Source organism: Gracilinanus agilis, chromosome 4 (genome assembly GCF_016433145.1).
Source record: "Gracilinanus agilis isolate LMUSP501 chromosome 4, AgileGrace, whole genome shotgun sequence".
Classification (NCBI taxonomy): domain Eukaryota; kingdom Metazoa; phylum Chordata; class Mammalia; order Didelphimorphia; family Didelphidae; genus Gracilinanus; species Gracilinanus agilis.
Genome location: NC_058133.1, coordinates 83,037,969 through 83,053,979, shown reverse-complemented (window position 1 = coordinate 83,053,979; position 16,011 = coordinate 83,037,969). Strand labels below are relative to the sequence as shown.

The following is a 16,011-nucleotide window of genomic DNA, read 5'->3' as shown; positions in this document are numbered from 1 at the left end:
GCACGGTGCCTAACACATAAGCAGGTACATAATGAATGTTTCTTGGTTGATAGTTAATATATAGCAGACATGGTATTAGGCAGTGTGGATATAATAGGAACCAAACAGTTTTTGCCTTCAAGGATCTTATTTTGGGTGGGGAGGAGAGTGGTAGGATATGGAGATAACAAGCATCCAAACACCAGCATGCTATAGAAAAGGACAAATTTTTTTTTTTTTAATTCTCACAGAAAAATAATCATTCTCCAGTTTGCTTCTCCTCCTTGACGGCTCCATCATCTTGATATGGGTCCTCCTCCCATGATGCAGGTTACAATCCATCAATGCTCTCTTATCCAATTCGATCTTTGTCCAAGACTTCCTATAAATTCTCCATGAGGGGGTATACCCAAGAGGCTAGAGATCTTCCTCTAATTTTCTGAATATAATATGGTTATCAGTGGAACAAGTCGACTGCTCATCCATTATCTCTTGCTCTCACCAGAAGACTGACCTGCCTAATCTTGTCTAATAAAACTTTTCTCTGATGGTATCCTTTATACTTCCTCTGTTTGGTTAGTACCACTATAAAATATACTTTTGTGGGTACTAGTAAACTATACTTGCCTTTGGGCTAGAAAAAGGTAGTCCTCCAAAGGACCTGGATAAAACTATTCTCCTTGATCCATTATTGCTCCAAGTTCCTCCTGAGGAGCAACATTAAGGCACTTTATTCAGTCACAGAAAATGTCTTAAACCGTTTTAGTATCTCCTCAACCTTTAATATAGATAAAGAAAAAAAGAAAAGAATAAAAGTCAAGGGTCCCAGATAATTGTATCTGTGGTCGTGGCGCTCGTCTCATTTGTCACTGATGGACTACAGAGATTATTTAACAGCACTCCAAGTGTCTCTGGCTATGCCAGACAAGAAGTCTAATCTTTGGATGAGCAATGAGAAGTGGGAAGGTTGAAGAAGTATATATTCAGTCCACCTAGGGCCAGCTGAGCAGGAGATAACTATATTGCTCACCAAATACAACAGTGTGTGTGTGCAGTGGATAGAGTACCAGACCTGGAGTTAGGATGATATGAATTCAAATCTTGCCTCCGATATTTCCTAATTGTGTGACCTTCAATAAGTCACTTAATCTCTCTTTTCTTCAGTTTCCTCATCTGAAAAATGGGAACAATAATATCACTTTCCTTCTAGGGTTGTTCTGAGGATCATATAAGATAATACTTAAAAAGCACTTAACACAGTGCCTGGCACATAGTAATGTTATATAGGATTGGGAGGGCAGGGATATACTCCTCAGGAGTGAGGAGGCTCCAGAATCATAAATATCCAGGAACTTCTGGTCATATCATGGGAACCTCAGAAAAAAGCAGTGCTACTTAGCAACTTTACAGGACTTTGGGGTGGGGTCCTAAAATTAAACTAAGAAAAACAAGCAGACTCTTACATTCAAGTGAACCTAGAGTCAAAAAGATGTTGCTTGACCTCCTAAGAAGTTTTCCATTAGGAAAGAAAATTTCCTTTTCAAAAAAAAAAAATTTAAATAGCAGGTGTGAATCCATGGTATAGCTAGGTGGGACAGTACATAGAGTGTTGGGCCTGAAGGCAAGATCATCTCCCTGAGTCCAACCCCAGCTTCAAACACTATTTGTGTGACCCTGGACAAGTTACTTAACGCAGTTTGCCTCAGTTTCCTCATATGGAAAATGAACTGGAGAAGGAAATGACAAACCAGTCCAGTAACTCTGCTAAGAAAACCCCAAATGGCACCACGAAGAACCAAACAAGACTGAACAACAAGGAGTACATGAATGATAATTTGCTTTTTTTTTTTTTCACAAAGTTCCACCAAAATAATTCATATCATAGAAAATATAATAGGATTTGAGCTGGAAGTCATTTGGTAAATCAGTGATTCCCAAAGTGGGCGCTACCGCCCCCTGGTGGGTGCTGCAGAATTTCCAAGGGGCTAAGTAATATTTTTTCTGGAAAGGGGGCGGTAGGCCAAAAAAGTTTGGGAACCACTGTGGTAAATCAACAAGTATTTATTAAATGCCTACTCTGATCAGGCTACAAAGTAAGACAATGGGACAGCTAAGTGGCACAGTGGCAAGAGAACCAGGCTTGAGAATCTAGGTTCAAAATTGACTTTAAACATTTCCTGGGTGTGAACCTGGACAAGTCACTAAACTCCATTTTCCTAACTCTTGCCCTTCTTTCTTAGAGTTGTTGCTAGGGCAGAAAGTAAAGGTATTTTAAAAATAACAACAAAGACAAAAACAGAGCCCCTGAACTCAAGAAATCCACATTCTAAAGAGGGAGACAAGTCAGTAAGAAAGCACCTCAAGGAACCACAAAATAGCAAGTGGGGTGCAATATCAGAGGGAAGGAATCCTTGAGATTCCCTAGTCCAGTGTCTGAATTTCCCAGATGAGGAAATGAAGGGACAAAGACATGAAGTGTCTTGTTTTGACTTTAAGTACAAAAACATACCTGAGAGGAGTGAAGCTGTACTATTCTTAGAATCATTTCACCTTAGCCATTCTTCTCCTCCATCCCCATCTCTTGCCACATACATACTGTAACCAACTGCCCACTTTCCTCCTCTGGTTCCAAGAACTGTATTCACATCAAGGCTACCATGAATTAGGATTTTTTAAAGGTACGTCATTGAATGTCTGATAGTTCTTTTCCTGAAAGGAAAATGCTTCATTGTGGCTTTTACCCTGATTAAGGAGGCACAACTCAGGACAAAGAGAATAAAAAGGAATTTATTATAAGTACCTCAACGTTGTAGAGATGGACTGATCCCTGTTGATCAGCAAAGAGGTTGGACCTCACATCTCTGCTCCTCACCAACCTTATTTGCTGGCCAAATTGCCATCTTACACCAGGTAGGAGTAGTAGCATTGGTTTCCAGGTACAACACAGGGAGGGAGGGGGATGACTTGACTACGTGACAAATATCAGGGAATACAAAGCTTGAGACCTAGTGGTGCCTCCCCCAAGCAGGTTTGGGAACAATGGGTCACTGAGTCAACATAACTTTCAATACCATTTCCCATCTTTGTGATTGCCCAAACCAGACCACTCTTTATTGGCCACCACTCTAGCTGTGTTTTCTCTCCCTTTCTCTCTCATTAGAAAAGATCCTGATAGGCAGGGACTCTTTAACTTTTGTGGTTGTATTCCCAGACACTGGAGCACATACAGATTTCTATTCCATGAGTGTCATTTAATAAAAATCATGGCATAATTGTAGATTCAAGTATGTAAAAACAATGCCTCATCTACCTTTGTAAATAAGCCAGTGACACAGAACTAAATTGAATACTCTTCAAAGATACATCAGGCAAAATAGTTTTTGACTTTTGAACCCTTCAAAAATCTTTGAAGAATAGAATGTAGACTTCTTAGGCTTCATCTGGGTTTGTATCTTCTCATACAATTATTACTATCAACTGTTCCTAATAATTCAAATTTCATTCAAAAATCTTACAGGGAAGGGTGGAAATTTTTCTTTCCTCATAAACGTATATGGTTTGGCAGGGAACTAAAGAAAAGATTACTCAGCCTATCTATTTTAAGTTATCCTTATTTAATTTTCTAAATAACTCCTTTTTGCAACACATATCCCCAACTATATTAAGATATACATAAGAGTAGTGGTTTGTAATCTGTGCATAACCTTCAGCAGAGAATATTCTTCTAAAATCTTTTTTTGAAAAAACATCAGCATTTACATTTATAACAAATCACTCTGCAGATCAACAAAAATACAGATAAGAATATAATTTGATAGGGATATGATTAGGGTTTTGATGTTAAAAGATCACTCTATTGCAAATATAAATAACATGGAAATAGGTTTTGATTTGAAATTTTTATTTAATTAATTAATTTAGAATATTTTGCCATGGTTACATGATTCATGTTCTTTTCCTCCCCTCCTCCCACCTCCTCTGTAACCAATGAGCAATTCACTGGGTTTTACATGTCACTGATCAAGACCTATTTCTATATTATTAATATTTGCATTAGTGTGATCGCTTAGAGTCTACATCCCCAATCATATTCTTGGAAATAGGTTTTGAACAATGATACATGAATAACTTAGTGGAATTGTTCATCAGTTCCGGGAGTGGAGAGGGAAAAAGGAAGGGGGAATCATGAATCATGTAGCCATGGACAAATATTCTAAATTTTTAAAAAATACAGATAAAAATGTTTAAAATTATTAGTAATAGACATTGTCATAGGGAAGATGTATCTTAGCAATAGTTCTAGTAGCTTTCAAATTTTTTGTGTTTATTCTGTTTGTTTTTTAACTGAAGTTTAGAATTTAAGCATTTCCTTTCTTTTGATAACGCAAATAATCATTTTTATAGGACAGGAGTAGACATGTGAATTCTTTAGCACAGGGAACTCCCAGATGCTAAAATTATTTACTAGTAAAGGTTGACACTCTCACTGCAATTTTTAGTCTTAGAAAGTTGCTTAGGACCTGGATTCAAATCTGGCCTGACATAATTCCTAGCTACATGATCCTGGGTGAGTCACTTAACCTCAGCTGCCTAACTCTTGCAGCTTCTCTCTCACAATTGACACTAAGGCAGAAAGTAAGGGCTTAAAAACAAAACAAAAACAGAAAGACAGAAAGAAAGTTGCCTAGGACTGAGGTGCCAAATAGGTAACCTACAGGCTACATACTTGGAAATATTTAACAAAATAAACAAAAATACAATAAAATTTAGATTACATTATATCTTAAAATTGTCAATAAGTAGCTGGCAGAGATCCTTATGTATGGTTTAGTGTCTCTCCCATTTTGATTTGAATTTGACACCACTCTTCTACAACACTGAGAGTTTGTGTGATTTCCCCAGAATCCTATACCAGTATCATCAGAGGCAAGATTTGAACACAGTTGTTCCTTGTGAGATTAAAAATTAATATCTAAATACTTCAAGTATTATATTTTTATTTATTAATATTAACTTGAATCAAAGGGGAAAAAAAGAGAGCTCATCCAACTGTGCATGCAGAAAAAAGAGAGAGAGGTGGAATTACACACAACTATATACAAACAACATAAACACGCAACTTGGGGATGAAAAGGAAAGGGATGCTGGGTAATTGTAGTCCAAGGGTTCAAGATTTTCTAATTATACATCCTGGCCCTGAGGCGGCTTAAGAAGTTGGCTGAATTAATGTGTACGTGACTAACAAAAAGTAGCTGGGATCTAATACTATTGCTAGTATTATCGCTCCTACTTTACTACTAAATTCTATCTCCCCACAAAGTATGAAGTAAACCAAGAAAGATGGAGAGTTAATTTAAACTATTCATTCTGATTCATCTTAGTTATTTTTATTTTTCCGCTATTAAAGTCCTATTCCATTGTCAGGTGGGTGGTACAGTAGATAGAATATTGGGTGTAGACTCAGGGAGACTTGATTTCAAATCCAGGCTCAAATACTTACTAACTATATGACTCTAGACATCACTTAAACTGTTTGCCTCAATTTTTTCACTGGGGATAATAATAGCCCCTAACCCTACCTTATACCCTGATTGTTGTGAGGATCAAATGAGATAATATTTGGTTTAAAAAAAAGGGGGGTGGGTGGAATAGGGAAAAGATTGGGTAGTACAGTGCCAGGAGAATAGTAGAGGGTATATCAATGCTTACTCCTTACTTTTCCTTTTCCTCCTCACGAAAAGGAGGTGAGCATAGATTATCCAATGATATCTCGGTGCTCTATGAGTTCTATCAGATCCTACCAGTCCAGAACAACTTTAAGGACAGGTCTCCCAGGAATGTACTAGATATCTGTTGACTGAGGACAAACAAATTAAGTTTGTAAAAGAATATCATAAAGTCAATGGCAAGAACATAAACAATTAGAGGTGGAACTTTCTAGCCAGAGCAGCTCTTATATACCAGTCACTCACCCATGGAAGGGTCCAGATGGTCATTGGTCAAGCAGTCCATCAAAAAGCATTGGCGGAAGGAGCAAGTATCCTCACCACCTAAATCATGTCTGTGAAGTATTTAAAGTATTTTAATTTATCTGTGTCTATACAGAGAAAATAAAAATAGAATAAAGAATAAAAAAATAAAAATAGAATAAAGAGTTTTTAAAAAAGAATAAAACTGGAGAGAAGTAGTCTTTTAGAATAAAATAAGATATTCAGTCATTGGGTTCTCAGCACCAAGATCCTTCACAAACAGAACTCTTATTTGACGTCAATAAGCTTTTAAGGATGAGTGAGATGCGCCATGGTGACTGTCTAAAACTGCCTTGCTCTGACCAAGAAGAATCTGCGTCATAACTCTTTTTAATCAGATAAGGTAATCAATCCAGTTAACCCTCCTCGAACAATCCCTAAATGAAGCTGACAGTTTTCTCTTGTCACCTTGCCCAGGTGTTCCCTTCTTTCTGATAAAAACATAGTTGTTTGACCTCATCTGATACTTTATATGATTCTACCAACCATGTTCTAAAATCTTCATTCTGGTTAAATCCAGCGTTGTGTATTTCTTCTTTTTGGTCTTTTCCCTCCTTTCGGTCTAGACCTGTGATTTCATCCTGTGTAAGACACTTGTATGAAGCAATGAAATGCAGATGCTAGGGGCACTTGTTTGACAAATTAATAGACTTGGGGTGTTTCCTGGGGCATTGAGGGGTTAAGTGAATTATCTAGGACTAAATGGTTATGGACATGAACCACTACTAATGATGCGGGATAAATGTTATTCTGGATTAAAAAAAAAAAAATCTTGCCCAGAGAAAATTAATTATCTAACACTTAAATGTTGTTGTTAAGTTGTTCTTTCAGTGATATCCAACTCTCTGTGACCCCATCTGGGGTTTTCTTGGCAGAGATACTAGAGTGGTTTACCATTATTTCCTTTTCCAGCTCATTTTACGGATGAAGAACAGAGGCAAACAGAGTTAAGTGACTTGTTCAGGGTCCCATAGCGAGTGAGTATCTGAGGCAAGATTTAAATTTAGGAAGATGAGTCTTCCTGACTCAAGGTCCAGAGCTCTATCCACTGTGCCACCTAGCTGCCCTCTAACAGTTACAGAGGGTGGTGTCCCAAAAGCCTTAGTGCAGTTGACTAGGACTTTTAAGGCACCCTGTACAGTGTCCTTTGCATTTGCAAAGTGCTTTCCAAAGCACTCATTATCTCATCTGATCATAGTCTATACCAGTGGTTCCAAAAGTGGGCGCCACTGCCCCCTGGTGGGTGCTACAGTGATCCAGAGGAGCGGTGATGGCCATAGGTGCATTTATCTTTCCTATTAATTGCTATTAAAATCTAAAAAAAATTAATTTCCAGGGGGCTAAGTAATATTTTTTTTCTGGAAAGGGGGCAGTAGGCCAAAAAAGTTTGGGATCCACTGGTCTAGACCTAGGGGTTCTTAACATTTTTTATATCATGGGCCCTTTCTCAGAATAATGGTTTTTTTGCCCACATTCATAAAATAAGGAAATGCTAAATTTAAATTAGATGTTAGAGAAAATAATGACATATTTTTATCCCCATTCAAGTTCATGGATCCATCATCTGTGAACTCCAACCTAAAAAGTTTAGGTGTAAAGACATCTTCACAAACACAACAGGTGCACAGTAAGAGAATACTGAAGCTAAAATTGGGGTAAATGGTTTGATATTATAGAAGGAAATTGGATAGCAATTCAGATGATTTAGAAACAGTAACAGAATGTGGAGGGAAGCAAGGAAAAATCTCTCTCTCCTGTAGTTAAAAAAAAAAAAAAAAAAGCAAAGGAATGCAATTTTTCCCCTCCATTTTCCTTTCTTATGAGAGTATCAACCAATGCTACAATTGGTAGCTACTGTTTACATCCCTCCTGTCCATCCCCGTCCTCAATCATGAACCTAGGTCAGAGTCGCCCCTACTTCAAATGGAGCCTTTCTGCAATGACTAGCTTTGTCTATGTGACCTAAAGCTTGTCTTGAGGATTGGATTACTTTCTCAGTAAGGTGGTGACTCAATGTTGTTTTTTTTTTCTTCTCCTGAACAGTAATCAGCTTTCCTTTCTTTCACTATGGGCTTTCACCTCTGCAAAAGAAAAGACAGCAAGCTCTGTTTCTCATTCTTGTTTATTAGTAACAAAATGGTTTTCAGAGTTGCTTAAACACTATTTACTTTTCTTGTACCCAAGTACCTAAAGTAAGCAAATTGCTCTTTTAAAAATTCAGAAGAAAGAAAAGTCTCTAACTTAAAGCCAAAGCATTTTGGGCACTAAACGGTTCAGCAGAAATTACCCAGGTGATCTGCCATTTTTAACTTTTAATTATAGCTTTTATTTTAATGTACCAAGTTACCTAGCTATTACTTTTGATGACTATAGGTATTCCTCTATTTACTTTCTGAGATAGTTAATAGTCACAGTGTAATTAGGGAGTTGTTTATATTCTATAAAATAGTTACTTCCATTTTTGTCCTCTATCTTTAATTATTTCTGATTTAATTTATAGATCATTTCCTTTCTCTAGCTGTGTGATTCATGGACACTATCTCTTTGTTTTCTGTTTTTCTTTTCTTAAAACATAACCAACACTGACATAATGCTTTAAAGTTTGCTAAGTACCTTATTTACATTTTATCATTTTAGTTTACATCTCACCCAGCCTGGAAGGTGATGGTCAATCATAGGCATGATCCCATTATTGACTGGCATGAAAACTTTGATCTACACCGTTTCCAAACTGGGCTATTTCATGCCCTCCTTAAGCAGCCTGGTGGTCCCTCCTCCCAGGGGTTTCCCATATTGGTGCCAGACTTAGTGTGGACCCACCTGATTGACTTTAGCCCTTCCGAAGCTCAGAACTCTCAATATCCAATGATCTATCAACCTTAGCATCAACCAGTAGCAGGGATCACAAGCATAAATCACCACATCTGGCACATTTTCCTTCTTTCCTAGAATATTCTGAACAAAATTTATAATTTTTCTTAACATCAGCATCATTTTGAAAATTATGACTTATACAATGATATCCTCTGAGTCTACAGAAATATATATTTCTATTCCATATCCAAATTAAATATTACCATATTTTAATTCTTTCATTTGTTTTAATGGTTTTTTCTTTCTCCTCTTTTGCTGCCAGGCTCAGTCGATATTTCTTGTTAGAATGAATGCCACATAAAAAATGCTTGCTTAAAAAAGTCCCTTCCACCTAATTTCTAGCTTCCAATTTGTTTTGTGTTGAAAAATGAGATAACCAACCATTAAAAATATCTGCAAAGTAAAAATAAATAACCCTATATGAAAGACTTACCTAGGAATAAAAAGTATATGTGCTTTTTTTGAATAAGAATTCTGGGTATGATCTTTATTTTGACTTCTCAAAGGTCTTTTTGCTTCTTACCTGATTCTCAGCTGTGTTTTAGAAAGTCAAGGTCCTTAAAGAAGCAAGATCTTGATGGAGAAGGAATGAATCTATCTGTGATTTTTTAGGAAGTGTTCAGTTATAACATATTTCTAATTTTGATAAGCTGTCCCCAGATCATCAACCAGGCAAAACTCTCCACGTATTTTGGTGTTTTCACTTCTACTTCAAAAAATGATAGCATCTTTACACAATGATTTTACAAAGTAATGAACAATGTTCACAAAGTTTATGGCCTGATATAGGAAAACTACTTTGAGCTGGGTACCAGGTCAAAACACTTCATTTACATATGCGGGTAATCACTTAGTAGAGATGTTAGTCCATCACCAAACCTAGGAATGTAAGAAATTATATGATTTGGCTATATATTCTAGTCCCATCTATTTATCACTTATCTATTTATTTTCTTTTTCCACTACACAGACAATGTCAAATTCCGACACAAATATGGAAGAAACTAAAAGCCTCAGTCTAGAAGAGGATTTTGAAGGACAGGCCACACATACAGGTAAAAAAAATGCACTAAGCAAAAGTACTCCCTTATTTAAAAAAAAAAACAAATCTGAAACCTTAAGTTGCCTTCCTAGAGCTGGAATTTCTTTATTATTTTTCTAAATGTTAGATAACTGAACAACTCTACATGTTGGATAACATAACTTTTTTGTTTTCTATTTCTGTATCCATGATACCTACTTAAATATTACTCCTACAATAATAGTACAGCACACATTTATTAAGCACCTTCCATATTTAGGAGATTATTTAATTTATGGGCAAGATTTTAATTCAAGAAGAATATATAGATATATTACATATATCTAGAGGCAGAACAGTTTTCTAGACCCTGATACAAAGTTTAGACAAAATGCGATCACTGCTCTCAAGGAGAAAACTAGAGGGATGATGCCAAAATAGCTGTACAGATAAAATGATAGCTAAATGGCTAAGTGGCTAGAGTACCAGGACTGGAGTCAGAAATAGTTATCTTTGTGAATTCAAATCTGACTTCAGACACTTACTACTGTGTGACCCTAGACAAGTCACTGAACCTTGTTTGCCTTAGTTTCCTCATCTGTAAAATGAGCTGAAGAAGGAAAGGGCAAAACACTTCAGTATGTTTGCCAAGAAAACCCCAAATGGGATTGCAAAGAGCCAGAGTCAAGATTGAAACAACTCGACAACAAACAATGACAAATGTATAAAGCTAAATAAGAAAATATTAAAAGAAAAAATAAAAAATAAATTTTAAAAAGAAAAAATTAAAATTTCAAAATTACAAAATAAAACGCTATTTGAGATTAGAGAGGGAAGATCATTCCCAACTTACAAATGAAAGCTGACTTCTTGGAGCAGATAATATTTGTGTTATTTTCTAAAGACTGTCTAGAGGTTCAGTAGGCAAAGAAAGGAAGAAAGTACCTTACTAGTAATTCCTTCTAATTCTGTCATTTTAATTGGACCATGCAATTTTTAAGTATTCTTTTACTGATAGACAAAGTTTAAAATGTATGTAACTCACACATTCATGATATGGAGGTTCGAGGAGGATTCCATGCTCAAACCTATGTTAAAAAGCTTGAAACGGGAGTGCGTTTTTATTATCAGGACCATCAGAGACATCTAGCCCCAAGAAAGTCATCGATTTCACCAGCAGGAGAAGACAAGTCTGTTCCTATGACAATACACTATATATAAACTTCAAAAGTGCATGCTGCAAAAGCATTTTTTTTCCCCTTTATTGCAGGGCCCAAAGGAGTTATCAATGATTGGAGAAAGTTTAAGTTGGAAAGTGAAGACGGTGATTCCATCCCACCCAACAAGAAGGAAATTCTCAGACAAATGTCTTCTCCTCAGAGTCGAGATGACAAAGACACAAAAGAAAGATTCGGCCGAAAGGTAGGAGGAAGAGGCATGATGCTTTTGTAGGAAAGGACAAGTGCAAATCATGTCAATATGTCGGACTGAATTCAGTCCCTCAGTGAATGGACTCCAGGGTTTTAAGAGCCTTTTTTGATACCCAATTATGGTTTTGACTGAATTTTCTACTCCCATTGCAGTTGAACAGGATAATGTTTTTGTTTTGCTGTCATAGAGATATCATTCTGAGCAAATACACAGTGTTCTTTGGTTATGCATTTTGCTTTCTTGTAACAACCAAGATTAGCAAAAAGAGAACATGATTAGGAGTTGAAAAGCTTCATTTCAACTTCACATTCCCTCACTGATTCACTATGGCCTTTTGAACAAGGCTCTGCTTCAATTTTCTTGTCTGTAGGAGTATGATAATAATATCTGTCTATTTTTTTTCTTTTTTTAAAAATTTTTTTTATTTTAAACCCTTAACTTCTGTGTATTGACTCCTTGGTGGAAGAGTGGTAAGGGTGGGCAATGGGGGTCAAGTGACTTGCCCAGGGTCACACATATCTCTATTTAACAGAGTTATGAACATTTGAAAAGATATTCATGAAAGTGGCTTGAAAAATAAAAAGTGGGATGTAAGGGTTTTGGATTCAGCATAATAGAAGCCTCTTGAGGGCAAGGACTATTTTGTTTTTGTACTTCTATTCCCAAACACTAGCACTGTGTCCTCCAGGAATAGGGATTCCATAAACATTTGTTGGAATGGATTTTATCGGATTGGATTTTTTTAATACTAATCCATGAAACTTTAGAAAATTGCTCCAAAAGAAAATTATAAATGTAAGTTCATGACATGACAGCATCCATGTAAATGATCAGATGTTGACTTTCTAAGAACTGAAAGCTGGAAGGTCAGAATTTCAACTAAGCCCCTTATATTATAGAAAAAAGAAATTGAGGGAGGAATAGAGAGGTTAAGTGAATCGATCAAGCTCCCACAGACACTAGTCAGGATTTTGGATCCACACATATATATTAAAGTGAAGGGCATCAGCCATGGTGGGGGGAGCTCGGGGGGTGAAGGGGAAATTAAGAGCATGAATTATGTTAACCATGTTAACTTTTCTAAAAAAATAAATATTAATAAATGCTTAAAAAACAAACAAATAAATAAATAAATAAATGAAAAAAAAGTAAAGGGTTGGGAAGGAGCTGGAGGATTTAGAATTTGAGGACCTGAGTTTGAATCTGAGCTCTGCCACTACAGAACTTTAAACAAGTCACTTATCTTGTCATGGCCCAAGTTTTCTCCTCTGTAAAATGAAGGGTTTACATAAAATGACCATTATTTAAGCACTGAGGAAAGTACCAAAAAACAAGCACGGTCCTTTTCTTCAGAAACTGCAGAGGTGATTTGGTGACTAAAGTACTAGATCCAGACTTGGGGAAAACATGAATTCAAATCTAACCCTAGACACAGACTAGCTATGTGACCCCAGGCAACTCACTTAGTATTTCTCTGGCTCAGGTTCTTCAATTACAAAATGGAAATAATAATAGCACCTACCTAGCTGGGGGAAGGATAAAATGAGGTATTCATTGTCTAGCACTTAATAGGGCCTGGTAGTGGTAGGTACTTAATAAAAGAATGATTCCCTCCTTCTCTCCTTTCTTTCCTTCCTTTCTTCCTCCCTGAGGGCTTTCCATTCTACTGGATCCAATCCACCATATTTGTACTTTTCAAAATTCTATTACAAACATATTATTGCATCCTTGTCATCATAGAGAAGGAAAAACAGACACAAAGAAATAAATTCAAAATCTATTGCTTTTGCCATTATGCCATACAACCACATCAATCAATTAATAAGCATTTATTCAATGGCTTCTATGAGCCGGATATTGGGGATACAAATATAGAGAATCCTTCCTTGAGGCAGGGATGAATAAGGAATTGTGAAAGGGAACTTTTCATTCTCTTTGTCTATTTTGAGTTAACACTTTGTTAACCATCAAGTAAGAGAATTCACATAGGCTTCTGAAGGTATCAACTTTTATCATAGGATTCACAAGTTTCTGACTGATTGAGTTGTCACCCACTTTAGCAAATGACTTGCAAACACTCTTACTTAGTGTTAAGTAGGGGTGCTTTGAGTTCTGGAGTTATCACTCATTTTAGCAAGTGACTTGAGAATTCTCTTAATTCTTCAAGTAAGTGACTTGTGAATTCTCTTACTTGATGGCTAACAAAGTGTTAACTCAAAATAGACAAAGAGAATAAATAATTCCCTTTCACAATCCCCCCTGTGATTCTATTGGGAGATGAGCATGTTGAAATCTCCCAGATTTACACGCCTAGTCTCCCCAATAAATCATTTAACAAAACCAGCTTATATCTCTAAAAATCTTCTAGCTACAGGTGTATACCATATTGCACTTTCTAAGAGGAAACTACAATAGTTGGAGATAAGAGGGAAATAGAAGAGAGAGAGAGGGAGAGAGTGAGAGAGAAACAAAGGTTTGCTAGGCACATTGACAAAAAGCCAATTGGGGGCAGTCCCCTTTGGCATAAGAGTTTACATTCAGAAAAAAGGTGTTCAACCACCTTGAGTTCAATCAAAGCTCATTCTGGATCTTCTGATGCAGTGGAGGTTTCTTCATGGCACTTTCTCTGAACGGTTTATTTTCTTGATTCAAGGAGTCACTGAGCTTCTTTTCCTGAAATTTTTCTCAAAAAAATTTAAATCTTGGATTTTATGAAAATTATACAGAATGAATTCTTCTCATGGGACATGGCCAGAGCAAAGACACAGAAATGGGAGGTCGAGAATTATAGATGAGGAACAGAGGGAAGGCCAGTTTGGCTGGATTGTACTTTGTGGGGATGAGAATAATATCCATTGAGACTAGAAAGATAAGCAGGGGCCACCAGGTTTTGATGGCTTAAGCAGAGGAATTTATATTCTAACCTAATTTATATTATTAGTATTGACCAAATGGGGGAGTGACACAGTCAGATATGGATTTGTTTGTTGTTGTTTTTTCCCAGATGAGTGTGCAAGAATATGAACTCATCCATCAGGACAAAGAGGATGAGAACTGTCTCCGTAAATACCGTAAGCAATGCATGCAAGACATGCACCAGAAGCTAAGTTTTGGACCCAGGTATGGGTTTGTAAGTGAGCTGGAGAATGGGGAACAGTTCTTGGAAGCCATTGAGAAGGAACAGAAGATCACCACCATCATCGTTCACATCTACGAAGATGGTATCAAGGGCTGTGAGGCCCTGAACAATAGCCTAAATTGTCTTGCTGCAGAATACTCTATGGTAAAATTCTGTAAAATCAAAGCTTCTAACACGGGTGCTGGGGACCGCTTCTCCTCAGATGTGCTTCCTACACTGCTGGTCTACAAAGGTGGGGAGCTTATCAGCAATTTCATTAGTGTCACTGAGCAGTTTGCTGAAGATTTTTTTGCTGTGGATGTCGAGTCTTTCCTAAATGAATATGGGTTACTTCCCGAAAGGGAGATCCATGCACTGGAGCAGGCCAGCATGGAAGATGAAGATATTGAATAATTTAAGATATAATATTTCAATATCTCAATTTTTTTTCTTTTAATATTACAAAGAGATCTTTTTCTTTCTTTCTTTTCTTTTTTCTTCCAGAAAAATCTGTGTGGTAATTGCTATTCTAACATGTAAAAAAACTTAACACAATAAGTGTATGTTTGGATGTTGTGGATTTCTTAGCTTCAAACATAGATTTCTTTTTAGGTCAATAATATCACCCTCTAACTATGAGGGTTAGGATATAACCTTCAGCAATGTTATAAACAGATTTAGAAAGAACTAATGATAATTTGACATTTTGGATAGAATCAATTTTCTTTTTGGGGAATTTTTTTTTTTAAGTCTCTAGCCTGAGCCTTTGGTTCAGGCCTCAGGATTACTGTTTGAGAAGTTTTTAATAATGAACTACCTATATTCTGCTTATGTAATACCAATGAAGTTACAAAGATAGATTTTTTTTTCTTTGTGAAAAATCCATTCCTTCTTACTGACTGAATTTTGCAAGGCCCTGGAAAAAAGAAAAGAGAAATTCCCAAAATGTGATACAAAATCATTGTCATAAATGTCAAGAAAGTAAATAAAGAACTAGTCCATGGTGCAGCTGAGTCTTCTAATCTTTAATGCCTCACCAAAAATATATACTTTATGTATAGTCTGTATTTATCTGTTTACATGTTATGTTCATCCTCTCCCACAGGCAAAATTCCTTGAGAGCAGGGACTGTTTTTTTGTCTTTGTGTCACTAGAATCTAGCATAGTGTCTGGTACCGGGTAGACAATAAAAAAATGCCAATGAATTAAATCAAACTACTTTAAAGTGGATAAGAAAAAGTGTCTCCCAGAGCTAAAATTCCTTTATCTAAAAAATGAAGATAACAAAACCCATAATACCTACCTATTTGTAGGATTATAGATTTAAAACTGGAAGAGTAAGGCCTACGTAACTGTGGTTAAGCCAGGAAGTGTCTGAGGTCCACTGAACCATCTAGATGATGCCCCTCCTCACCTCTGAAACATTTGTCTCCAATACTGCTCATTTCAATTCAACAAAGTTCCAGTTACATGAGTGGCCCTGCACTATGGCCCAGGGATCCAATAAAAAAAGGAAACATAGTTTCTGCCCTCAAAAAGCTTACAATTTAAATGAGAGA

The 16,011-nt window shown here is 36.5% G+C and overlaps 1 protein-coding gene across 2 annotated transcripts in view; it reads left to right on the top strand.

Annotated features, from left to right (window-relative positions):
- PDC (phosducin) overlaps positions 1–15,363 on the top strand; it is a 30,585-nt gene extending 15,222 nt beyond the window's left edge. For both annotated transcript variants that reach the window (XM_044672892.1, XM_044672893.1), the window contains exons 2-4: positions 9,853–9,937; positions 11,174–11,325; positions 14,339–15,363. In XM_044672892.1, coding sequence (XP_044528827.1) covers positions 9,856–9,937; positions 11,174–11,325; positions 14,339–14,866 — 762 coding nt within the window. In that variant the 5' untranslated portion in view covers positions 9,853–9,855 and the 3' untranslated portion in view covers positions 14,867–15,363. The remainder of the gene's footprint in view (positions 1–9,852; positions 9,938–11,173; positions 11,326–14,338) is intronic.
- The last annotated feature ends 648 nt before the right edge of the window (positions 15,364–16,011 follow it).